At 44.7% G+C, this 27,509-nt stretch overlaps 1 protein-coding gene across 1 annotated transcript; it reads right to left on the bottom strand.

Moving 5' to 3' along the window:
• Positions 1-334: 334 nt before the first annotated feature.
• LOC142471218 (uncharacterized) lies at positions 335-27,509 on the bottom strand. Its single transcript, XM_075578017.1, is given in 10 exon segments — positions 335-2,327; positions 2,329-2,493; positions 2,495-3,482; positions 5,507-5,617; positions 8,864-8,971; positions 10,043-10,190; positions 10,712-10,771; positions 24,425-24,541; positions 24,999-25,105; positions 27,322-27,509. Coding segments are annotated over 9 exon segments (1,896 nt in total). The 5' UTR covers positions 25,098-25,105; positions 27,322-27,509; the 3' UTR covers positions 335-2,227.

Raw genomic sequence — 27,509 nt, 5'->3', positions numbered from 1 at the left:
AAAACATCTGAAATCCCAGCTCAAATCCTCCGGTGGGACCTGTCTTCATGGGTTCCAAAACATAAGAATGATTGTCAGGAAATCCAGGGGGGGCATATGGGAGAGTAGAAAACAGTAACACACACAATATAAGTGTAGACGTAGGAACACACTGGGAGTTTAAAGATGGTAATTTTGGCTCTTTGTCCAGCCTACTCACAGGAAAACGATGTTCAATGGGCGTTTAAGGGAATAATCCCAACAGAATGCAAATGAGTCCCTTCCTTCTGATGTCACCGAGATAGATATGTGCTCCAACGATATAAAGAGATAAGAACTACATAGCACAGATCAATAAAATAAATTAACTTTATAATAAATTATGAAAAACGCACTCACAATGGTGCCAATAAAAAAAGCATGTATCACATAATAGTGAACCACAGATTCGATCACAATGTCTCTCCAGAACCGCCTGCAGTGTGACGTCACCAGCACGACCAGGTTAGCCACGAGTGTGCCGAGACGGTGAGACCAATTCCCAAACATTTTCTTTATTTCTTGTTAATCAGGACATTTTTGCAGAAAATAAGTGCAAATTGAACATTCTAGAAAAAACACCTAAATACAGGGTTTCCTATCATGAACAAGTTTTCTGTGATCCATGTGTGGGTTTACTAGCAAGTCTTTCATTTTATGTGGCATTTTTGATGCATAGAAATATTTTATCAATAAAGTTTTTGCCACGTGGGACAATCACACAGATTCTACTCCATGTGTTCGCTGGTGTGTGACAAGACTTTCAAGGTGAGGGGGGGAAAAATATGCCATGGGAAGTTCCATTTCTCTCGTTTGTCTGATGTGTAAGACTTGAGTTTTCAGAAAAGCATTTCCCACATTTAGGCAAAAAATATATTGTGAATTGTGATGCAATAAAAAGCGGCTTTCCTAAAAATATTAAACGTAAGTCTCTCTCCTTTGTGTATTCTCTGATATACTGTAAAATTCGATTTGGAAGCAAAGTTTTTCCCACATTTATGGCACACATTATTTCTCTTCTGTACGAGTTGTCTGGTGTTGAAGAAGATTTGACCTGTGAGTAAAGCAATTCCCACACAAAGTTCAAGCATAAGGCTTTTCTCTTATTTGAATTATCTGATGTCAATTATGAGAGGGCTTACTAGAAGTGTTTCCCACGGTCAGGGAACGTATGACGTTTCTACCCTGTGTGGTTTCTTTGACGTATAACAAGATTTGGTAGCAAAATGTTTTCCACATTCACTTCATTAATTAGGGCTTCTTCTCTCCTGTGGTGAATCTCTGATGTATAATATGACTATATTTGTGAGTAAACCATTTCCCACAGTCATTACACTTATGTGGCTTCTCTCCTGTGTGTTTTCTTTTTTTTTTCAATTTTTTATTGTTTTTTGAGAGAATGACATCAAATAACTGGTTTTAACATACATCTGTTACAACTTCACAGTGTATAAAAAGAAAAAGTATTAAACATTATATTACAACATAAATAGTACTCTTGTTGTCTTCTTTTCTTATAAATTAACTTACATCCGCTGAATTCTACAAAACATTTGTAATCATTTTTTTTTTTAACAACCTATTCAGGAAGCAGCCGCTTCCGAGCTTCTCTCTCGGAGAAAATCAAGGATAGTGGAGAAAAAAGCAAGAAAGAAGGGGGGGGGGGGAGAGGAGAAATGAGAGGAGGGGGGGGGAGGCCTGTTAACTCCAGTCTTGTATGGCCCCTATGTTTTATTGTTAATTGTCTGGCCATACTGACCAAACCTTATGGAATTTATCGACCTTTTGACTCAACTGTGCCGAGAAATTAGTCTTATTTCCCTGACCCGTCTCAATACTGTCTGCTTGGAGGGGGTGTTTATTTTTTCCATGCCGTGGCTACCGAGCAGCGAGCTGCAGTGAGGACGTGGCTTATCATTTTGTTCTCTTGGGGTTGTATATCCTCTATTGGTTTAGCCAGCACCAGGACCAGTCGGTCCACCTCTATCTCTATCCCTAGGAGCTCTCGTATCATTGTTTGTATCATGATCCAGAACCCCTGAATTTTTGGACAATTCCACCAGATATGAGCCATGTCTCCTTTTTGCCCACATCCTCTCTAACACAGATCTGAGGACCCGGGGAAAATCTGGCTGAACCTATTTGGGGTTAGGTACCAATAAAACAGAATTTTGTAAATGTTTTCTTTAATAGTTGTGCAGATTGATGTTTAAGAGCCTGTGTGTGTTATCTGATGCACAATAAGACTACATTTGAAAACAAAGTCTTTCCCACATTCATTGCATTTATAAGGCTTCTCTCCTGTGTGCTCTGAGATGTTCAGCAAGATTAGATTTGCGGGTGAAGACTTTCCCACATTCATTGCATTTGTGAGCATTCTCTCCTGTGTGTGTTTTCTGATGTACATTAAGACTAGATTTCAAAGTAAACTGTTTCCCACATTCTGTGCATTTATGAGGCTTCTCTCCTGTGTGTTATCTGATGAACAATAAGACTAGATTTGTAAGTAAACTGTTTCTCACATTCATTGCATTTATGAGGCTTCTCTCCTGTATGTGTTTTCTGATGCGCAACAAGATTAGATTTGCAGTTGAACTGTTTCCCACATTCATTGCATTTATGTGGCTTCTCTCCTGTGTGCGTTTTCTGATGTGTAATAAGATACGATTTGAGATTGAAGTGTTTCCCACATTCATTGCACTTGTGAGACTTCTCTCCTGTGTGCGTTTTCTGATGTTTAACAAGATTAGATTTGCGGCTGAAGTGTTTCCCACATTCATTGCATTTATGTGGCTTCTCTCCTATGTGCGTTTTCTGATGTCTAATAAGATACGATTTGAGAACGAAGTGTTTCCCACATTCATTGCACTTGTGAGACTTCTCTCCTGTGTGTAATTTCTGATGTACAATAAGATCAGATTTGAAAGTAAACTGTTTCCCACATTCATTACATTTATGTGGCTTCTCTCCTATGTGCGTTTTCTGATGTGCAATAAGATGCGATTTGAGATCGAAGTGTTTCCCATATTCATCACATTTATGAGACTTCTCTCCTGTGTGTGTTTTCTGATGCGCAACAAGTTTAGTTTTGCGAGTGAAGCATTTCCCACATTCATTGCATTTATGAGGCTTCTCTCCCGTGTGTGTTCTCTGATGTATAGTAAGATACGATTTTAAAATAAACTGTTTCCCACATTCATTGCATTTATGAGGCTTCTCTCCTGTGTGTGTTCTCTGATGTGTAATAAGATACGATTTTAAAGTAAACTGTTTCCCACATTCATTACATTTATGAGGCTTCTCTCCTGTGTGTGTTTTCTGATGTACATTAAGATAAGATTTGCGAGTGAAGTGTTTCCCACATTCATTGCATTTATGACACTTCCACTCTGAGGGGAAATTGATATTTTCCATTGTCCTATCTGTTGAACACGCTGCAGGGTGAATCCAGCTCATGGTTCCATCTGTTGGAAGGAAATGCACAGTGAGTGTATCATAACAGTGAGTGTAATCTAACATTTCATTCATTATGAGTATCATTTGACAATGAGGAGTGTTGGCTTTTTGGTTGCAACATTTTTGAGTTTGGTTATATGTTCTATGACACTTTATGTATTGGCTGTCTTCCTTCTATATGTAATTATTACAAAGACAATTCAGAACTTGAATATGGAAACAAAAGAAATAGAAAAAAAAGACACTTCTCCATGTTTCTAAATAATATCACCATCCTGTAAGGTAAAGATGATGCTCCTAAAGATGGGCCACAGGACTTCCCAGTGTCACGCTCCCCATTGGTAGCAATCACATGTTCGGGGATCTCCCGGAGTGACATACAGAAGCAGAGGGGGCTCTGATCAACCCAGAGAAAACTGGCATTTTAAGGATGATTTACCTAGAATGACACGAGGACTTAAAGTATGGCATAACCGGTGCTCGGCCATAGCAGGTACATTATTAAAGTAATCTAAAGATTAAAATAACAAAAGACAAAAATGCCCAATGCTATATCCAATGTGACAAAATACATACTGCAATACTTCAGTGCTGATATTCTCATGAGCAAGGGTCATTTAGTTAAACCCTTTGGCCAAAGGGTTATAAGCCTGCAGCCACGTCACGGCATAACCAAATTGCAGGTCCTTACACTACCTGATAAAATTCTCATGTACCTGTGTTGGAGGGAGAATAACCAAATTGGGTCTGTCAAAACAGGAACATGAAAAAAACTGCTACTTGGAAAGTGGGGCAGGGTGAGCTTAAGGGGTTCCTGAGCTTTCTAGGAAATTGTGTGTTTATTGATTTTAAAGGTTAAAATAAGGAATGTACAAACAGAAAGAAACGACAACCGCTCAACTATTAATACTCATAAAATAGTATTGGAAAGTGTGGGGTGCATGGGGAATATATTTTATACACACAAAAACTAAACAAGACTGATCAGTAAAAAAAGAACCCCCTATTGTAGCACTCAACCACAGATGAATGATATAAAGGATATAATATTCTAAATGAAAATCATCACAAAATATAATTATATATCACACAGAGAGTGTAATCACAGTTAAAATAAAATAATACAATTTTATTATATATCAACTTTTCTAAGTGCTCAAAAATAATAGAAACAGTGAAAGAGTAGTAAATCTAAAATCCCAGATGGAGAGACTGATAATTTCAGGATAGGGGTTAATGGCAATATAAATGCAAGTTGATTATACTATTGTATTTTAAATCCCCTAATGATCTTGACCGGACACCAAACAGTTAAACACTACCTAGAATCCACATTGATCTTAGGTCGTAACAGACCTGCTTAATAGCATAATAGTGTTGAATCAGTGGTTCCTGGAGTATGCCAGCCGTGTGTGTAGTGTAACACAAATGTATCCAGGCTTGTAGTGTTTAGTAGCAGCTGTCACATTGTTACGTATTCACTTAGATACAGTTGGCTGTTAGTAAAGAATCTCAACGAGTATCTCATTGTACCACAGCAAGCGTAATGTCGTAGCAACACAGGCCATGAGATTATTAAAGTCACACGTGAATCATCATGTGTCAGCAGCTACCCACATAGCAAGTTTGCCCAAGTCAGAAAACATGCACCTAAACAAGCCACGCTAAACATCTAATGATGTATACAATGATATAACCGTTTCACAGCAGACTGGCAGTGTTCACAGCTGGTGTCAGTAGCCGTCTCAACCAGATGACGTCATCATCCCAACATCATCCTACCCAATTCATTCATCTGTGTTGAGTGCTACAATATCTTTTTCAAAATCTTTTTTGCTGATCAGTCTTCTTCAGTTTTTGTGTGTATAAAATAAAGAATGATAAGGAATTTTTCCTAATTACTTTTAATACTGATGCACGACATCATTTCCTTGAGTACATACCTACACATAAATTTGAATTTTAAATCATTTCTCTGCACATAGGGGAAATATGGGCCCTGATCTACTTTTTGCACACATGTCCTACTCACCTGTGCTGATACTTTCAAAGCTTTCCATCTCCTGAGCTTCCAGGTGACTCTTCACACTCGGATCCCCTATTTGCTCAGCCCGTGGTACAATCTCATCTTTAACTTCACCTGCTCAAATCATTCAATACCAATTACATTTCTTATTTCATTGACTCTCATATTTAATACATATTCTACTTAAAGTGTTTTACTGTTTTACACATGGCAGTGGGTACCAAATTGGATAGCTCCTCACCTGTAGCCGCGGTAGGACAGAAAACTCTTCTGTAGGTACTAGTACTGTATATAAGACCCTCACCTTACATGCAAGAACAGTATTTTCTCTTTCCTACAGCGTAGCAGTATGTTTTGTTATTTCAAATAGGATTCACTGTGCAGTTCAATTCAGGAGTCGTCAGCCTCTCCCCCCTGAAGCACCTGCTGGTGTCTGTGTTCTGGAACATAATCAGTGAAACACAAGGCCAGGGTAGGCCTTATAGGGCTGGTAATGGCATCCCATGTGAGTGCTGAGGATCGGAAGTGGTCACCATGTCTATAAGCAGCATGTGTGATGACGTCATAGTCACGACAGTGACGGAATGCCTCTGTTATGCTTGTGGTATAGGGAGGCACTTAGAAAGTCAGGGAAAATAGAGTGCAATTTGAGCATGCAAGCAAGCAATCTCCCAAAAGGTCCCAGTCACTGTCACGGGAGACCAGGACTTTTAACAAATTTATACCGGGATCATTCATTACGCAAAACACAGTCGTGGAATAAAATTAGGTTGATTCGGGTAAACCCACGTTCACACAGTGAAATACAAAGATACAGGAAATAAACACATTTACTGGGTGCTGGGGTTGAAATCTGGGCTAAACTAGGTGCAGGGCGCCTTCTTCGGTAGTCTTACCCTGACGGGAAAGCCACCTGGCTCTCCTGGTCCTCTTTTCGGCTACAAATCTTAGCCACGACTGTTACGTTCTAAAATGAGAACTTGGTCTTCGTGTCTGACTTTTTCTCTGCAGGACAGTCTTTCCTAGCTTCAAAATGAAGCCGGTTGCTCTGCTATTTTGAACAGAGCAACTTTGAAAAGCCCACCCTAGCTTCATCGACTCAAGCCACAAGATCGTCTGGTTCTCTGACTGGTGCTTCTCCTTACATACCCTCCGCTAAGCTATCTTCAGCATGGAGAAAGGAGTAGCGACTAGAGCGTGGGAATTCCTCCCCACAAGTGTCACGGGAGACCCGGGATTTACACCTTTATACCGGGATCATATCACTGAGCAAAACTAAGTAGTAAAACTAATTGAGATTTATTCCTTAGAAACAGACAGACACACAATGGATTACAATATACAATAGAAAACACACTTATTGGGGGTCTGGGCTACAAAACTAACCTTTCCTAGTTGAAATAGTCCATAAAACAAAGTCTTTAGGTTGACCGGGACTCAGCCCAAAAGGCCTGGAACTCAAATCGGCATGAGTTTCCAGACGCCACCGCTGTATCACTTCCGGAGATGCCAAAATCCCTTGACCGGGAGATAGTACCAAACGTCCTGGTACTCTTTTTGGCGTGTAGTTCCAGCCGCTATGTTTTCTTCTCAGAATTTTCCCCGAAAATTTCTTGACTCGAAAATCTCTGAAGCCGGTCATTGCTATTTCTCCAAGAGCATCTTTTGGTGAGTTCAAATTTGCTGCTGCTGTTTTGGCGCTTAGAATCTGCGGTCCGAATTGGCTGCTGGGCTTCTTATAGTATTTCAGATTCATTCATGAAATACTACAACCAATCCGAGTCTGGAAACATTACAACCATCCAATCAGAGGGCTGACAGTCTTCTAAAGCCAGGCAAGCTGTTCTTCTGACTGTAACAAGGGCATGGGCGAGTTCGCCACCTTAGCCACTTAGCCACATATTTTAATATATGGGGGACTCATAGCTGTAAGGGAAATAGGACTGAGATATCTGGGCTTGAAAACCAGCAGTCTGAAGAACACTGGGCAGCCCGGGTGTAATTCACCCCGTGTACCGGCAAATCATGCCTGCTCGCTGTGGAGAATTAGGGGACTACCGGTTGCTCTAGCCCCCGAACTCCTGCAAACAAAAGGATTGCATTTCTACCCAAATATCCCACCTAAAACTTACACACAAAGTTTCATGAGTCTGGGGCAAAGGGAACATGTAAACAGGAAAAGCAGGGCTCACTTTATTTTTAAATGCATCATCCTGGCCCCTGGCTTATGTTGCTAGGAAGCTGCCAGGGACCGCAGATGGACTTAAACCTTTATTGTATAGCCTGTTACCCCTTACCGTCACCGCCACAAACAAGTCTAGACAAAAGACTCTTCTTCAAAAGGGTCGGGTGTATTTCAGCAACATTCGGGGGTCGCATATTGGGATTCATCCAAACAGGTGGGATTAGATGAAGAGAAGAAGATAGGCAGAAAGGTGCACCGAGTAGCAAGGATACTTATTAAGTAAAAACCCACAGGGTTTTAACAACAACAGTAAAACCAATATAAATGGTAAAAATAAATACAAATCACACAATGGAAATTACAAATAGTACAATTAGTAAAATGACGTAAACTTACAATTGTCCTAAGTGGAGAGTGGTGCCGGAGAGCTATGGTTATCAACAAGGTGCAATAGATGACGTGGGTCCGGACCCGATATTCTCGTTCACGCTGAAAAAAACATTTACTCTCCCGTGCACCTCTCTCACCAACTGGAAGTTCACGTAGCAGCCTCATGTGACCTCTATGTGTTTCACGTGCCAAACACGTAGAGGTCACGTGAGGCTGCAGCAAATTCCGTTGATCAGGAAGACAATCACATCAGCGAGAAGAGTGGGTGATCTCCAGGCTCTGACGTTTCACCAGGATAACGCAGTTTTATGACCAGTTTTCTATTTCCTTCCAAAAAGTATTTCCCATTTCATTTACATGAAGTAATAATCCTTCCTTCATATTCCTATCTTCTCTATATTAAAGTAGCTCAGATGTATTTTTACATCCATGGGAGAAACCGAAGCCTGTCCTACAGGTAAGGTGAGGGACTTATATAATAGGACCTGCAGAAGAGTTTCCTGTCCTACTACGGCTGAAGGGGAGGAGCTATCCCATTTAGTACCCACTGCAGTGAGTGGGGAAAATAAAATAACGGTAAACTGAATACATTTTCTCTTTTTTTCCCTAAAATATTATTTTATTAAAATGGCCTTACTAAAAATTAACATTGGAATATAAATACTATTTTAAAGGGATTTAAACAATCAAACATAGTCACATGAACTAAACATTTAAGATCTCGGGGGAGACTATTTACTAATTCTGACCCGTGTTCCATGGAGATTATTATCCTGTATGTTACTCACCTGCACTGGTGTCTGGGTGGAGTTTCCCCTGTTGAATGTCCTTTTCGCCTCTCTCATCCTCTCCCTGCTCTTTAATTGATACAATATCTAGATTTTCATAGCGGGGACCTGTTAGTTCCAATAGAGAATTAAACAGATGTCTATACATTTACACCATACATTATAGCAGTTTAATGATATTATAAAAATGTATATTCATTCTTAAGAATCTTTAATGGATTTGTCCCATCTCAAAATTAATTGACCCTATCTTCATAGGATTCACATATAAATTAAGATAGAAAAACATTTTAATTGAGAGTTTTTTACCCACAAGGTTTAAATTTTAATACTGCATGGGACGGTGTTCTGCTAACACAGCAGAGAGAGAGACTGCAATCTTGTGTCTCTGCTGATAATATCTTTTACATAATTGGCATCAACTCTGAGTGGGATATTTTGGTTCAAGTCCATAACAAACAAACCTAGTTCTATATACAACTATTCACAAAGCGCTACTCAACTAAATACTAAATTATTAATAAGTGCATTAATATTGAAAAAAGTATATATGATATAAATATATTACGCTGGTGAATGTATGTAAAACATCTATAAAAACTCTAAGACAACACAGCTAAATAAAACAACAATTGTTAGCTTTTAAGCAATAAATCAGCTGGTGTAGCAACTCAATATCCATCCTCCACTGGGGGGTAAGCAAATAAGTCCAAAAAAGTTCATGAGAGCTCATAGCTTCCAGCTGGATTTAGTAGAAGTACTGCAACCCTGTGGCTTCCCTGATGAAGCCGAGTACCCCAGCGAAATGCGTAGGATGGAGATAGCAGAGTAAACAGAGGACATTACCCAACCCCCATTGACTTTCCTGCACGAGAAGGACTGAGTGCACTTGTGCAACCACACGCCGTCGGAGCATCTCGGAGACTAGGTTTGAGGATGGAATCTGAACTACACTATAGGGAAGTACTATCCAGAGAACTTCCCAAAGTTGAGTGCAACCATTGGATGTTAGTTAATACACCGATTAACTTTTGGAAACAAATTGCACTATTGTTTCTTTTTTATTCTCGTCCCTTTTTTATTTTCATCTCTACCATTTGTGATACACGTGAGTTTGTCTGTATGTCACTTCTATTGAATCTAGCAGGACGCTATGAACTTTTTAAAACATAGTTCTACCTGAACTCCTGTTTAATGGGATTCCCAAAGATTTGGGGGACTTGTAATTCTCCACCATTACGTCCTTGTAAAGCCCCTTGTGTCCTTCTATATAGTCCCACTCCTCCATAGAGAAATAGACAGCAACATCCTCACACCTTATAGGTACCTGAGAGAGAGAGAATCCCATTCAGCGTTCACATAAAGCAATTTATTCTGTAATTACTTATAAAGAGACAGTAAAACAACAACATGCAGTGAATCAGAGAGAAGATAGAATAATACACACAGGTCCAGACAGAGCATGGTCAATAAAGGGTAACTACTGTACTGGCTCCAATTTGGTATGTTCCAAGACCCCTGGCTGTTGGTTTCTCCTTGATATATTTCCTTATTGAACAGGCAAGCATACTGTCTCTTTCAGCCAGCAGCCATCTTGAGAAGTCACCTCACCTATCTCCTCTGGAAAAGTTAATATAATAGACCTCTCCCTTATATTTGTTATCTGCCCAGTCTCCACCCCATTTTGTTACTGTTGTTCTACAATAGAGATTACAGAAGAAAATAAGAACTCTGTGTGCAGCAACAGGGAGTGAGTTAAGCTGCCTGTCTCTACTCACTTGCCACAGTGAGCTTGGGACAGAACAGTCATGCATCTGGTATAATGTAACATTCACCAGCAGTGCTCACCTCTCCAGTTAGCAGGTGGATGCTGCTGTGGGGGGAATTCTTCCTCACAGTTATGTATTCCTACAGAATGAAAGAGAGCTGTGTATGAGATGAGAGATGAGGAGACGGTATATGAGACGGGGAGAGGTGATATGAGACGAGGAGAGGGGATATGAGATGAGAGGAAATTAAGGCATGATTTATTTTAAAAATCCATATAAAATTTGGCACATTTTGCTTTTTTTAAATGTTGTATTATGCAAGTATTTTTATGTATTTGTATTCACATTTATATTGTATATCGATACCGATTTAATAAACTTTTTTCTCAAGTGGCTTTGGATTAAATCAGGCAGGGTGAGCCACACTAATATCATAGATGAAAAGGGGGGCTCGCGCGTAAAAAAGTTTGCTCACCAATCACGGGAGACCAGGTTAATCAACTCCTTTTTATACCGGGATCATTGATTGAGCAAAGCAAGGAGGTAAAATAAACTGTCATGTATTTCAGGAAAAGACATACACACAATGTAACACAATTTACAGGGTTAACACACTTATTGGGAACGGGACTAATGAATAAAATAGTCCTTTAAACGAAATTCACAAAAATGATCTCTGTAGGAGTCCTTTCCAATGACCGGGAGGTACTCACATACTCCTGGAACTGATTTCGGCATGCAATGCCAGCCGCGACCGCTACGTTCTCAAAAAGTGGGACTTGAAACATTTTCTCACTCAAAATCTTTGAAGCCGGCTCGCGTCTATTCAGTACAGAGCATAATTGAATTTGCCGCTGTTGGTTTGGCGCTTGGAATCTGCCCCTCTGATTGGCTGGAACGCTCCTTATGGGTTTCAGTGTCCCATTCACAAACCTCTACAGCCTATCAGAGCGTGGGAATTTCCCTGCCAGCCAATCAGCGATTTGCCGGTATTGTAAAGCTGGGTGGGCAACTTTTTTCAGTCTGCAAAGGGGCATGCGCCAACATGGCACCTCTGCCCCTTTGCATACTGAGCCCACCCACTGTCCAGGCTCCACAGAGTCAGGGCTCTGGCAAATGGTGGCCGGATAGCCCTGTGTTAGCCCAGGATGCGGGTACTCAAGCAGAACTGCAGTACCCCTCTGGTTCCAACACCTTGACATTCCTGAGGTTTTCAAGTCCTGACTCCGAACAGACCCATAGGCACCAAGCTTGGTAGCTATCTGATCCCTCGGCATCCATGACTTGGAAATCCCACAGTTCATTCACAGGTTATCAGTACATATACCTATTAAATATAACTCTTTAATAAAATATTCTGTGTCCTATATTTTTGTGTGATAAAAATGTGTAAGTCCCTGTTCTGATGTCAGGGATGGGAGTGAGGGTATATATTGCCTATACTCACTATCCTCATTCTTGGCACACTCTACAAATAACTTTTAAACCTTTTACACACAAGAAATCACTCTCACATTTATCCTATAGCTGGAGCATCCTCTGAACTCCTATACCAGGTTCTGGGTACCTGGGCATTAATCTGGGCACCCTTCCTTATACTAGGGACCCCTCTTTACACTAGGGGCCCTGTGTATGATTGCAGGTATACATTAACCCCTTCACGCCCGTTTACCTTGTCTGGGTGATGCTGCAGCAGGAATCCTGGCGGTGAGTCGTAAGAACGTTTTCAGAGTCAGAGTTTGCCTGGAGCAATGTGCTTGGCTGCATCCGAGAATCTCACTCGATTCCCAGATCCAACTTTTGGGGTGTCCCAGAACTCTGGAACCCCGATACATAGACACATTCTGTAAAGACTTTCTCCGGCCAACCCCCGCTAAAACGTACAGCCTAGAAATCTCTCGTCCCAGCACCTCAGGAAAGGCAAAACACAAATAAATCTTTAGTGTTGCATAATTTGCACAGTCACAGTAATGCATTTCTGACATCTGGGTCCAAGAGCTGACACTCTAGGACCTCGACACACGGATCAGGGGTAACCAAGTGGGCTTAACCTTTATTAGTGAGCCTGGTTACCCCCTCACCGTCACACCCTCCTGACGCCAGGAAGGGGAAGGAGTTCCCTGAGTCACCCGCAATACAGATCGTATGTTTGCTAGGAACCACAAGCTGCAATCTTGGGTTGCCGGAGAGACATTTACCAGGTGACACCAGCAGCAGTGAGGTTTTACAAGGATACACACAGTGTGACGGAGCAAACAGACGGTGATTTGGCTACATGTTGGCGCATGGGCTTGCCCATACAACGCTTTTTATTCAGTGACAAATTGTGAGTGTGCATTTGTCGTGATTCATGTCATTAAAACTTTGTATATGGATTTTACACAAGGATCGGGCACTTTTCCTCTTCTTGTTTTTCTAATAGGTATCTGTTGGAAGGTTGTTGACCCCAAAGAAGCAGCCCGGAAACTATCCATACCAGGTTTATCCAGCATTGGGTTAAAGGACTTTATATTTTCATTTGAACTTTTTTTTTTTTAACATTTTTATTAGGAAACAGACAAATTTACAGGCATATATCACGTCACAATATCCTAATACACTTTGATTTTCAAATTTTCCATGTTGGAGGGGGGGGGGGGTGTACCGCCAAGAGAGCCCGACCTCTGGGTCACCGGGTGACCAGGGGAGCGAGAGGTCTGAAAGAAAGAGGGAGGGGGGGATAGAGGGGGGTGGGTATGGAGATGGGGGGGGGGTGAGGGGTGAACCTCCCCGCCCCGCCGACCCTGGCGTCCTTCCGACTGTGGTCTGGGTGGTCATAGTTTCTCCTATCAGATTCTCTTGGGTGTCAGTAAATCTCCCAGGGTTCCCAAATTTTGTAGTGACTTGCAGTCTTGCATTTGAGAAAAACGCTGTCAGAAGCTCCATAAGCATTACGTCGTCTATTCTTCTCTTAACCGCCTGAATGGAGGGGGGGGGAGATCTTTTTCCAGGAGAATGCCACAGCACACCTAGCCGCGGTAAGGATGGAGGAGATTAATTTTCCTACAGGGCGGTCAATTTCCTCTATTGGCCTGCCCAGGAGGAAGGTCAGTGGATCTGGGGCTAATGTGAGGCTAGTTACCTCTTGGATTAAATTTTGGATAGAAAGCCAAAATGTTTGGATTTTTGGGCATGACCACCAAATGTGGGCCATGTCTCCTCTCTGTCCACAGCCTCTCCAACATAGATCTGAGGCCAGGGGGTAGATTTGCTTCAGTCTAACTGGGGTAAGATACCAGTGGAACATGATTTTGGATATATTCTCTTTTGTTGTGGTACAGATGGAAGTTCCTGAAGCAGCATCCCATATATCCTCCCAGTCTTCTCTATCTATGTCTATACTTAGTTCCGCTGCCCACTTGGACATGTAGTCGTGAGTGGAGGGCCCTGCTGTTCTCTCCATACCAGCGTATATGTTAGAGATCAATGCTGTTTGATGTGTACTAGTTCGGCAGAGCCTCTCGAAATTGGTGAGGGGAGGATACTCAAATTTTGGGGACAATTTTTGGAGAAAATGTCTAATTTGGAGATACTTAAATGGGCTCAATTCTGGGGTCTCGTGTTTTGTTCATAATTCTTGGAAGTTCAGCAACCTTCCATCGCTCAGTAGGTCGGCGACCACCCTAACCCCCTTCAGACAGAAGGAGTCGAACTGCTTTGGTTCACATCCTGGGGGGAAATGGGGATTGCTGTGGATCGGAGTAAGCAGCGAGCCTGGAGCAGTTAGTTTAAACTTTGATCTGCATTTCCGCCAAACTTCCCAGGTGTGTCTGGTGGCACCAAGGTCGAACCTGCGGGGTGGTCTATCCCCCTTGTCTATGCACCAAAGGTGGGCCTGCAGAGAAGGCGTTTTTACGTAGTGGGATTCAATATCTCACCAGCAATAGAGACCCGGGTCTGCGTTCCACACTACTACTTGCCTCAATTGGGCCGCTAAATAATACTTTGTGATATCTGAGACACCCAGACCCCCTCTTCCTCTTGACGCCAGGAGGACCGATCTGGCGACCCTGGGCCTTTTGCCCTTCCAGATGAAATTAAACATTCTATTCTGGATGTTTTTAAGTTCAGGGCTGGGGACATGGATCGGGAGTGTCTGGAAATAGTATAACAATCTGGGGAATATATTCATTTTTACCAAGATCATCCTCCCTATCCATGAGATCTGGTAGTTTTCCCATTTGTCTAGGTCTTTTTTGATTTTCCCGAATAAAGCCGGGTAATTATATTTGTACAATGACTGGTAGTTGCCTGATACATTCACTCCCAGGTATTTAATGTATGAGGAACTCCATCTATAATTAAAGTTCAGTTTCAGTAAGTTAGTTTCTGATCCTGATACATTTAAGTGTAGGGCTTCTGATTTGTCATTATTAATTTTGTAGTCCGAAATTTTGCCGAACTCCACCAATTCTTTATGAAGATTGGGAAGCGAAGTTTGGGGGTGAGTTAGGGACAATATTATGTCGTCGGCAAAGAGCGAGATTTTGTAGTTTGTATCGGTACGTCCTGGATGTTTATGCTCTCGCGTATTTTGGACGCCAGGGGTTCGATCGTCAGGGCGAAGAGGAGAGGGGACAAAGGACAGCCCTGCATTGTACCATTTGTTATTGGAAATCTTTGCGCTGTACCTCCCGGGAGTTTAATTGCTGCTGATGGATTTTGGTACAGTGCACGGACCCCCTCTAGGAATGAATCCCTGAAGCCAAATTTTTGTAAGGTTTTGTCTAGGAATAGCCAATTGATTGTGTCAAACGCCTTCTCTGAGTCTAAGCTCAGGAGAACTGCCTTGGTATTTGTAAGGTTAATGTGGTCTATTATATTTATAATTTTGCGGGTGTTGTCCGAAGCCTGATAGCCCGAGACAAATCCCACTTGATCGTTATGGATAAGTCTGGTTAGGATGGGGTTTAATCTGTTAGCTAGTATTTTGCTGTATAGATTTAGGTTGTTGTTCATATGGGGTGGTAACTCCCACATTGCATTGGGTCTCTCCCCTCTTTGTGGATTATTGCTAGGTTGGCCAATGACATTGATGCTGGTATGGGGTCACCTTCCATAAAGGAGTTGAACAAGTCCAGCAGGTAAGGAGATAGGGACGGGAGGAACCTCTTATAGTAGGCGTTTGTGAATCCATCAGGGCCGGGGGCTTTGGATAGTTTTAGAGCTTTTACCGCCTCTGCCAATTCCTCTTTTGTAATTTTCCCATTAAGTGTCTCGTTCTCCTTCTCTGTTAAGGATGGGAGGTTGCAGCCATCTAAATAGTTCGAGACTGCCATAAGCCTTGATGCTCTATTATTTTCCTCTTGAGTTCTGAGGTGGTATAATTTGGTATAAAATTTGGTGAATTCCTCCGCAATATGTCTGTCATTATATAATATGTGACTTGACCTGTTCTTGATCGCAGTTATTTGGGACCTCTTTTGTACCCCTCTTAATTTACTGGCCAATAGTCTGTCAGCTTTGTTGCCCTTATCATAGTATCTCTGGTTAGTCCATCGAAGGGCTTTTTTGACATCCTCGAGTTGGATCTTTTTCAACTCGTTTCTGGCGGTAGTTAAGGTTTTGTATATTTTCCCCGAGGGGTTGGATTTGTGTTGCTGTTCTATTTTGATTATTTTCTCTGTCAAGTCTGAGTAGTTTTGCCTTAGTTTTTTTCCTATGGGATGCTATGGAGATGAAAGTACCTCTGATGGTTGCCTTATTGGCTTCCCATAAAACCGCTGAGGATGGGACTGAACCGGAGTTGTTCCTGAAGTACTTTGATAGGGCTGACTTGATTTCTCTCTCTATTTCCGGGTGATTCAATAATGAATCGTTTAGTTTCCAATTAAATGCGCTCGACTTTGTGAATGGAACTGAGAGAGTTAATGAGATAGGGGCATGATCCGACCATGTGATCGGGCCTATATCCGTTTTTTGGGAGGCATCCAAGACGTTCTTGGTTGTAAAGAGGTAATCAATGCGAGAATAGGTCTGGTGGGGTGCAGAGGAAAAGGTATAGTCCCTTTGGCCCTGATGTTGGGATCTCCATATGTCCACTAGGGAAAATTCTTTGATAATTGCTCTAAATGCTGTTCCCATCTTTAGGGATAGTACCGTGTGTGGGCGGTTAAAAGGGAGTGTCTTATCCAACCGTGGATTTAAGACCCCACTATCAATGAGGATAGGTAGATAGGGTCGATTGTGTTTAGGATTGTTTTCAAGAACTCTGCTTGGTTCTCGTTTGGTGCATAGAGGTTGACCAGGGCGATCGCCGTGCCTGCCAGTGAGCCATAAACCACAAAAAATCTACCCCCTGGGTCTGAAACTTTTTTGACAAAATTGAATGGGGTTCCCTGGCGGATTAAAATGGCTACCCCTTGTTTCTTGCTACTGAACGAGGCATAATAGCCCAGCGGGAATGTATTATTAAATATTTTAGGCGGCTCGTGGTCTGTGAAGTGTGTCTCCTGGAGAAAGATGATATCTCCTTGGGATCTTTTCATCTCCTGGAGAGCTAGCTTTCTCTTCCTATGGCTCTGTAGTCCTTTAACGTTAAGGGAGATAACTTTAATTGGGGCCTGGTTAGCCATTTATGTTATCTCTGAGGGGGTCTTTGCGAATCACCCCTTTCCCAACCGGGGGACCGTGACTGATTACTGTGCCTGTGGGGCAGGAGAGTACATCTCTGGCGGAAGAGGGTGACCTATTGTCTGGACCTGGATCAGCGGTGTCAGGGTGGGTGAGGGGGAGAGGGTGGGCGGGGAGGGTAAAGGACTGCTGGGACAGCACCAACAGGCAGAGAGCAAGAGGATGGGGGCCTGCGGGCGCCCCCAATAGAGTGTAGCCGGGATTGCGTACCAGCATTCGGACTTAGGGTCCTTGGGGGGTAGACCCGGGAGTACGGACTGGCTCGTCCAGGAGGGTGTGGACCCCTTAGTGGTTTTTCCAAAATCTTTTCCCCTATGTGTATATAGCCAACAGGGAGAAGGAGAGAGAGAGGGGGGGGGAAGTGGGGGGGAAGATGTGGAAGGGAGGGAGAAGGGGAGAGGGGGTGGGGAGGGGAGGGGAAGGGGAAAAAAAGGGGGGTGGAGAGGAGGGGGGGGGGGAAGGGGGGAGGGGGGAAAAAGGGGGGGAAGGGGGGGGAGGAGGGTGGAAAAAAGGGGGGGGAAGGAGGGTGGAAAAAAGGGGGGAGGAGGGGGGAAGAAGGGGGGGGAGGAGGGAAGGATAGGTGCTCCATAGTGGGGTAGGGGTGGCCTGAGGTGATCGAGTGGAACAGTTGATTTTTTGCATAAGCATACATTCAGGTAACGCAAACAGTGGTTTCCCAGCATGGCAGATCAGTTATAACAACGAGTCCCTCTGGGTAAACGTTTTGATATTAACATCATATTTAACTTTTTAACTCTAACAAGCATAAAACAAAAAGGGGGGGAGGGCACAGGGGGGCCAGGTGCGCTTGTATGGATAAGGATGATCGACAGTCTTTCTGCGTGGCCCATGGAGTCAGGCCCCGTCCAGACCCCCCCCCATCCCCCCCGCCCCCCCACAGACCGTCCTCAGGAACGGGAATGGCTCTCTGCAGCTGGCGCCGCGGCTTCCTCTCGCCGGTTCTCCGCAAGAGAGGGGGCCCCCCTCGGCTCCAAGTGAGCTCTTCTCCCGGGATCTCCGGCCTGTCTCCCCCCCCGCACTCCCCACCCAAAAGCCGCAACCGGCGTCTCCCTCTCAGCTCTGCTCCTTGGTCCGCTCGTGCAGGTCTTCTATGGTGGTGCAAGTGGGTCTCCGATGAGACCTGGGTACTGGGTGCGTCGTCGAGGTGCACTCAGCGGAGTGGTCCTCAGGCGCGAGTTCGGCGATGGCTTCATCTCCCGTAGCCCCTCAGGGGCATGGTGTCTTTCAAGTGACCTCTCTCCATGATGCAGGTGGGCCGTTTGCGCTGCCGGGGATTTTATCGCGTCGTTCAGGTGCGCTCAACGGAGTAGACGGCCGCTAGCAGGTGTATCTGCGTCTCCTCTTCAGTGGTCACTGCAGGCGGTCGTATCCACTCAGCACTGGGACAGGTCTGCGGCAACGGCCAACTGGGAATAAGGGGATTAGTTTGGGTTTTCCTTTACTTTCTTTTTGCCTGCGCTTGGGTTGGAGCAGAGGCTCTGCAGGAGGGGCGGTTGGGCCCGTCTTCCTCTTCAGAATCTCGGCTCGGCTCGGGCGCTCTTCTGATCCCCAGGAGGGCGGGGGAGTGAGGCCTAGTGCTCTTGCGAACGCCATCTCCTCCGGGCGCCTCAGGGCTAAGAATTTCCCATTCTTGCTGGCCGTTAGTCTAAATGGAAATCCCCATCTGTAGCGGACGCTTTTTTCTCGCAGGAGCAACGTTAAAGGTTTCAGTTCCTTTCGCCTGTTAACGGTGGTTCTGGATAGGTCGCTGTAGACTTATATTCTTTCCTCTTGGAAGATAATGTCTCCTTTTTCTCGGCAAGCTGTCAGGATTCGTTCCTTGGTGGTGTAGCTGTGGAATTTAACAATCAGGTCTCTTCTTCTATTCGGATCCTCTGACCTGGGGCCAAGGGCTCGGTGGGCCCGGTCTATCTCCATGTCTCTGGATTCCACATCGTCACACAGGGAGGAGAAAAGTTCCCGAAGGTACAGCCGGATGAGATCAGGGAGAACAGCCTCAGGGACGTTGCGGATCCGCAAATTCTGTCTCCTGACCCTGTTTTCCTGTCCCTCTATCACGTCTTTTAGGCCCGTCACCTCTTCCCCCAGCCGAAATACTTCGTCTTCAGCCTCCATTCGCCTCTGAAGAGTCTCTCCCTGTTTTGTCTCGAGCTCGGTGGTTCTCTCAGTCAGGCCTGAGATTTCCTCCTTGAGCTCCGTGACGGCTGCCTTGAGATCCTGTTGCAGTGAGGAATAGAGTTTGTTGTGGAGGGATGTCATTAAATCCTCAAGGTATGTTTTTGTTATTATCTCTCCTGGGTCGTGGTGGTCGCTTGAAACATTGGGGGAGCCGCGTGCGTCGGCGCCCTCTTGGTTGTTAGGCGCCGCACCTGGGCTTCTCTGTGCCGGTGGGAAGTATTTAGTTACCGCCGGAGTTTAGGCTTTTTTCTGTCGCAACTGCATTGCCGCAGTGTTCCCCCTTCTGGGGATGTTTGCTTGGGGCCGTACACGTTAGGGGAAAGGTGGTGGTCCAGGGGGGGCGAGGCGCAAGGCTGGCGCAGGCACCTGGGGGGCCTTGTGGGGGGGGGCGAGGCAAAGTTATTTATTTATTTATTTAATGTGTTGTGTTGTGTCTGGGCAGCTGCAGTGATGTGGGACTCAGTGCTTCTGACAACCATATACTGACAACCATAGAGATTCTTCCCTAGGCAGGGACTCTGTTGTTGGTGCACTTTGTGGGTTGCTGGTACCTCCGTGAGGTGCCCCCTCAAGATGGCCATTGCTCTCTTTCAGCCACTCCACCAGGACTCACACCTCCCGGCGCCACCCCCCTCCTACAGTTACTCCGGTCTGGAATTATTTATTTATTTCTCCTTACCGCTCGCGCCTCTCCTTGCGGCCGCGGGAGGCTGCAACGAGCGTCCCTCTAGCTTCAAAGGCAGGGGGAAGCTCCGTCTCCGTCCGCCGCTGACTCCCCGGCTCCAGACCCCACGGGACACACAGTGCCTCACCGCCCCTTCTCTCCGTTGGGCCCGCGTCTCGCAGGGGGGTCTCTCACAGCTGATCGTCGGATCGGCCGATCAGTCTCTCGGAGCTTTGTAAGGTACCAGAGCTGGGTCCGCAAAGGTTAGGGGAAAGGAGTTTAATTTCTTTATTATGCGTAGGGGTCCACTCGGCTCTCCTAAAACGCAGCCATGTCTGGTGACGTCACCGGAAGCCCCTCCTTTTCATTTGAACTTTAACATTTATATTTTACAACTTTTACATTTTAAAATTGTTTTACCATATATTATTTAGTCACATCTCAAATTTTCCCACCATCAGAGCCATCACCACGACACAAAATTTGCACAATTTAGTGGTTATTATAGGTCATCTCTGCTGGCTAGGATATTTGGTGTTTTGTTGTGATTCTGGGGGACCACAATTCAGGTAATCACCTTAACAGGCGCTGTTTATTCATTTATATCTATATATATATATTTCTGTCTCAGGGTCACTGAGGCTTAATAAATTGAGACAGGCAGATAATGATCCCGTATTTCATACAAAATGGAGTCTTTGAACTTTTGATGTTTTTATTGTAGGAACATGAACAGAAATGAGGCAATGGAGTATTTCAGTTCTGGATTTCCACAAACGACTCAAATCACAAGGCTTGACAAAGCACCTACGCCGTACGAAACATGTTAGAGAACTTGCAAGCACCACGTTTTTGGATTTTAATCAATAAACATTGTTCTTGGTCACCACGGCCAGCGTACCTTTTTTTGTCTGTGTACCGTCTTTTTACTGTTTGAATCCTTCCCCCTCCTTCCTAAAGCAGATTAACATTCCTAGAAGACTATTCGTTAAGTCTGGTCCAGTAATGAGAACATAGTTTAAGGAGACTCCTTGGAATTGAACACTTGAATCAAATACCACCCGGATTTGACCAGGTTCATGGAGTTGGTAAACACCAAATAATGGTAGTACCAGCATTCTTCGCCTTCCTTCAGTGGATGAGTGGGTTCTGCTAACCACAATCGAATATCTTATGCCTGAAGTCCATAAAGTGACGCTTGTCTCTGGCTTCCTTTCCAAGTTGTAACGCAGCAAAGTTTCAGTGATATGCCTTTGTTTCTCCTTTTTGCCAAGCCCTACTTTTATTTCGAAGTGGTTAGGACTTGGTTTGAAGAGAGATGCACGTCCATTATCCAATGTTTGTTTATTGGGCATCGACGTTGTCAGGTCTGTGCACTTTGGCAATGCATACGTCACACAATTACCCATCCCAGGTCAATACTTTGGGAATACGGGGTGTTATGGGATCCCTTGCACTGTTTGCGGACTTTGTATACCCTCAAGATATACCTGACAAGCAGTAGTAAGACCTGGGTCTCTTGGTCTAACAGCGGGACACAATCAGCTATTCTTCGGAGGTGAGGGTGATGACGTGCCATGTCTGGTGTGGGAATTAAGCCATTTTCTGGCTTCTGAATACACTCGTATAGAGTAGGGAGTGATATCTTAATTCTACAATCTATGGCACACGTGATGTAGCCATTTGCTCTACTCCTTGTTGTCTCCATCAGTACTGCGCATGTTCTGAGTGTGTAGGGGGAAGCATTGTCTCATATATTGTACAAGTCAAAGAACTCTGACCTAACTAAAGATCAGTTGCTTTGATCATCAATGATGGTGTACACTATTATAGCCTTTTCAGGTTGTCACTCGGGTGTACTACAAGACATATTTTAGAGCAGGATCTCGCATCACGTTCTTCTCCACAAACCTTGGTGCACTTGAATGTGACTGATGGTGGTGTTTTTTTCTCTTCTCCCTCCCCACCATACTTTGAAACAGGGTTGGGGGCCTTGAGTCAGTTAGGTTTAATTGTCTCTGGATATAAAGCTGCTACATGTCACTGTCACACTCTGTATATTTAATAGCTTCTTTACAGTCTCTGAAGAGGTGACTTGTGGAAGTGCAGCATTTGAAGCAAACTCCAAGTTCCTTGAATAGGCTCCTGGGTTCCTCTATGGTGGTGATGTACTGGGTATCCAGAAATTACCCAGGGGGCTGTGACCTGGTGTCTGGTAATTTCCGTTCTGCTCTGCTCCCTCAGTCCTCCTCTTGGAGAACGGCAGGAGCAGACCAGCAGAAGAGACTTACCTGTAGCCAGAGGTGGAGGGTGATGAGGATCGCTGGCTATCCAATATTAATGCTCCAGCTCCAGTAATGTTTCCCGGCTCCCACCGGCACTGGCTGTGATAGGATGTGTTCCGCTGCTCCCACTAGTTCAACAATGATGTTCTCTGCTGCCACCGCCACCAGGATGTCTGCCGTTGCTCCCACAATGTTACCGTGGTTCTCCTCACCCTCTGCTGCCGGCTGCAGGTAATTGAAAGCTGTCTGGCCCGGGTACTTGGTACCCGGCCTTGCAAATTTTCTATTTTTCCACCGGATACCCGGCAATTTTCAGGAAAAACTACTCTGTTGGCGTCACGTGTCATATGGACTGAGATAGGTGTTCTAGTATTTTTGTATCTTGTGAGTTGTCTTTCGTTTCTTTAAATAGCTTGTACTAGATACGGTGGGTGTACCTAGGGCTGAAGATGTGGGCTTTTGTAGTTGGGTATGTTGCTCTGTCCATCATATTGGTTCACAACATTGAACCGTAAGGTGGAGAAGGGTTTATTGGATGCCTTTGGTGTGTGTGTTGGGCATGCGTTATGTGCAATAGTCCTTGCTGAGGGGAACCCTGCAGTTGTCTCTTACGTGCAATGGATGTAAGGTGACAGTGTGCAAGTATGAGAAAGGGTGTTCTGTGTTAACGTACCTGGATTGCGAGCTTGGTGTAGTGCATCCGTACACGTGTGTGGTTCACTCTGGTAGATGTAGCTTATGCTTGAAGATGCCGTTCCTCTAATTCATGTTGAGTCTCCCTAGCTTTGGCATCTGTAATACCCTCCTCATCGGGTAGAGATGGTGGACTGGCGTTCAAACTGGCATGACTTATTAAATAGTCTCTGGTGTGCTGGATCTTCTGAAGCTATTGGATTTCTCCCCGCCATCTTGTCTTCCGGCTTCTTCAAAGATCTCGGCTTGGGCTTCAGCAGCAAATGCTTCCTTTTCTACATGTAAACCTCTAAGTTTGCTTCCAAATTGTTGTTCCAACGTGCAGAGGCAGCGGTGGATGCAGCAGTGTCCCTTTGCTCCTCCTCCTAAATATGGGCTCTCTTAAATGTCATGGCTCTTTTCAACAGCAATTGACCCTTGCACGTGTAGTCTTGTTTAAAGACCTCTTTGAATGTCTGGATGCGCTGTGAGGTCCTTTCTCTGACTTTTAGCTTCCGTGATTGCACGCTACATGCGGCCGTCGCATTCCAGATCGATTGTTTTTTGTAGGTCTTGCCTCATGCAGGCTTTCCACAATTATTGGTTCTCGTCAAGTAGGTGATATATGTTTCTGACATATATGGTAACGTGGCTGGTCAGTCCTTAATTTCATCTCTGACAAAAGCCAATCAATGGGACTATCCGCTCACTAGCAAAATCCTCTATTGTGTCCAAACTCATGGTTGATCAACTTTATCTGTTCCCTCCTTCTACCTAGTCATGTCCCTTTATTATCTTGTGCTCTCCCTATGCTAAGTTGTCTTGTCTGTCCCAGGCTCTGTCATTGAATAACTGCATCTGTCCCTGGACATCGGTTCTCAAAGTAACACACATACGCACTATGACACTATGACATTAAACAGATACAGCAACCGTTATTCGAACAAATCACGGAGCCGTTTTCGTGTGCGCTGCTGTACTCCACGCGGCATTAACGCGGCCATTCGCCCAACCCCCCCCCCCCCCCCCAGGCACACACGCTTTTCGCGGTTGCTTTGTTTGTGCATTGATTTAGTTTGTTTTTGTGCAATGAAATGTAATGTGTACAGTACTGGGCTACTGTGTCAATGTCAGTGATTAACACTGTTTAACACTAAAATGCCATTTTTTGCACTTGCGTCCTAAGGCGGGAAGGGGCGGTACAGTTAAAGAAATCCCGCGCCATGACATGGGTATTCCGAGGTATAAAACGCCTGATGTGTTCGAATAACGGCCGCTGCATCTGTACAGCAGCACTCACCTCTCCAGACAGAAGGTAGATGATCTCCTGGGTGTGATTCAAGATCCTCTCAGTCATCTTCTCATTATTAATTGTGTTCATCATCAGCGAGTCAGTCAGATGCTCCAAGAATGGGCTCTGGGACAAAAGATAACATGGGAGATGTCAGAAGACGAGATATAGGGAATAAGGGCATTTTCTGTCTGTCTCACTGTGCATTTTGAAGTACAGAGAAGAAAGACCATGGGGCATAGCTATCTCTGTCTCTTTGCAGTGGGAGGGACAGATATGAGGGAGTCATCAGCTCCTTGTACTTTTTCATCATCAATTAGTTACTTAGGAACTCCAAGAAGGAGCTCTGGTCCCTGTGGGAGTGTTTTGCCACTTGGGGACCTCTGCAGTTAGGAATAGTGACTGTACTTGTCCTATCACATCAATAATAGGAGAGAGACCAACCTGAAATACTATGTGGAAAGTTACCATATTTCAGGAAGCCTCAAACAAGACACTATCCTGCACTAAAATGTAATCTGTGCTACTTTATTTAAAAGATAATACGAGGGGTGCCATTATGACCTTCTCTAGAAGCCCTCACCTCTCCAGTCAGCAGGTAGATGATGTCTAGGGTGTGATTCAAGATTCCCTCAGCTATCTGCTTCTTGTCCATCATCATCGAGTTAGTCAGATGCTCCATGGTGGGCTCTGGAATAACAGAATGGGTAAGATCTACAGATGTGAAGCAATAAGGGCTTTTTCTGTCTGTGTCACTGTGAGGTACAGAAGAGAAAGACTATGGGTCCTCTCTATCTGTGACACTTTACAGTGGGAGAGACAGATGTGAGGAAGTGATCTGCTTCTTGTCATTGTTCATCACCAATGAGTTATTCAGATACTCTAACAATGCTTCTGGTTCCTGTGGAAGCGTTTCAGCACATGGTGGTGACCTCTGCAGTTAGGGACATGACTGTACTTGTCCTTCACAGCAATATCAAGAAGTGAGAGGTAGGCAGAGACAGAGACCAGCTTGGGAGACCATGGAGAAAGCTAGAAATCTCAAACAGGACAGGATCATGCACTAGCACAGGGGAGCGCAAACTTATCTCCATGCACCCCCTGCCTGCTTCCCCTCACCCCCCCCCCCCCTCCCCATTCAGCTCCTGCATCAAATGACACTACAGGTCATTTGATGCCTGGTTGCCGTAGCAATGTGTCGCTGGAATGCATTTTGGCTCGGCAGCGGCAGAGGACAGCAGTGGTGGCGGAGAGAGAGAAGGACGGCATCCTGCAGCAAAGCTCGGCAGCGGCAGAGGACAGCAGTGGTGGCGGAGAGAGAGAAGGACGGCATCCTGCAGCGAAGCTCGGCAGCGGCAGAGGACAGCAGTGGTGGCGGAGGGAGAAGAGGACCATGTGAATGGGACAGGAGCGGGACAGGAGGGCGGTAGGGAGGAGTTACGCTGTAGCAGCGGCAGACACTGGAAGTCAGAGAATACTTCTGTCAGACCGCTTGTGTGTGTGTGTGTACACACACACACACACACACACACACACACACACACACCTCTATCTAGACAAATCACCCAAAATCTACTGGCCCCAGTCCCACCTTTTAAAAAAAGAAATGGAATAAAATTCCTAGTCAGAACTAATAAACTGTTATGTCAAAAACAAATGTTATTTATTGTATTACATTTATACTTTACTACAACTAGTCCTTGTTACTGTACATAGTTCCTTACTAATCTAGTAAAAAAAAAGCCAGATATAAGTGAGGGAGAGGGTGGGTGGGTGAGAGGGTGAGTGGGTGGGTGGGTGACTGGGTACTTGTGGTGACACTAATATACACACACACACATATATATATATATATATATATATATACACACACACACACATATATATATATATATATATATATATATATATATATATATATATATATATATATATATATATATTTATACACACACACACACACACATATATATACACACACACACACATATATACACACACACACACACACACATATATATACACACAACACACACACACACACACACACATATATATATACACACACATATATATATATACACACACAATCACCACCTTGCTGCCACCACTGCTCCGGGACACAACCCTCCTGCATCTCCCACGCGCACGGACAGGGAGGCAGGCACAGGGAGCGGGGCAGAAGGGGGCACATCTCCCGCTCCCCCCTCCCTTCCCCACCGCCCACAAGGCAGCGCAACCCCCCTGCATCTCCCGTGCGGGCAGGGAGGCTGGCACAGGGACCGGAGCAGAAGGGAGACACATCTCTCGCTCCCCCCTCCCTTCCCCACTCCCCACAAGGCAGCGCAACCCCCCTGCATCTCCCGTGCGGGTAGGGAGGCAGGCACAGGGACCGGAGCAGAAGGGAGACACATCTCCCGCTCCCCCCCTCCCTTCCCCACCCCCCACAAGGCAGCGCAACCCCCCTGCATCTCCCGTGCGGGCAGGGAGGCAGGCACAGGGACCGGAGCAGAAGGGAGACACATCTCCCGCTCCCCCCTCCCCACTGGCGGCACAAGCCCCCTCCATCTCGCGCAGGCTGACAGCCACAGGGATCGGGCAGAAGGGGGCACCACACAGCGCCAGATCGGGAGCGAGCACACGTCACTGGGAGACTCATGAATATTCATGAGTCTTCCACTGACTGCCGGAGGCAAATTATAAACAAATGCCAGCTTTTATTATGTCACAAAAATTTCGCCGATCAATACATGGAGAACGGATTGACTGACAGCTATACAGCTCTTTAGGTAGATAGAGATTGCACACATTAAACTATTAAAGTAAAAAATTAATTAAAAAAAAAAAAAAAAAAAAGACTGAACTGCAGCTTTAAGAGAGCTGTGCATAAACAAATGCCCACAAACCTCAATGAACTGAAGCAACGTTGTAAAGAAGAGTGGGCCAGAATTACTCCACAACGATGTGAGAGATCTTGCAACGATGTGGCTTCTCCCTTTTGGCTTTACTTTTGTTAAATAAATCATGACACGGTGTAATATGTCATGTGTTGTTGTTCATCTGAGGTTGTATTTATTACCTAATTTTAAGACCT

This window comes from Ascaphus truei, chromosome 20 (assembly GCF_040206685.1).
Source record: "Ascaphus truei isolate aAscTru1 chromosome 20, aAscTru1.hap1, whole genome shotgun sequence".
Classification (NCBI taxonomy): domain Eukaryota; kingdom Metazoa; phylum Chordata; class Amphibia; order Anura; family Ascaphidae; genus Ascaphus; species Ascaphus truei.
The sequence above is the reverse complement of the archived record's forward strand: the minus strand, read 5'-3'. Positions and strand labels throughout refer to the sequence as shown.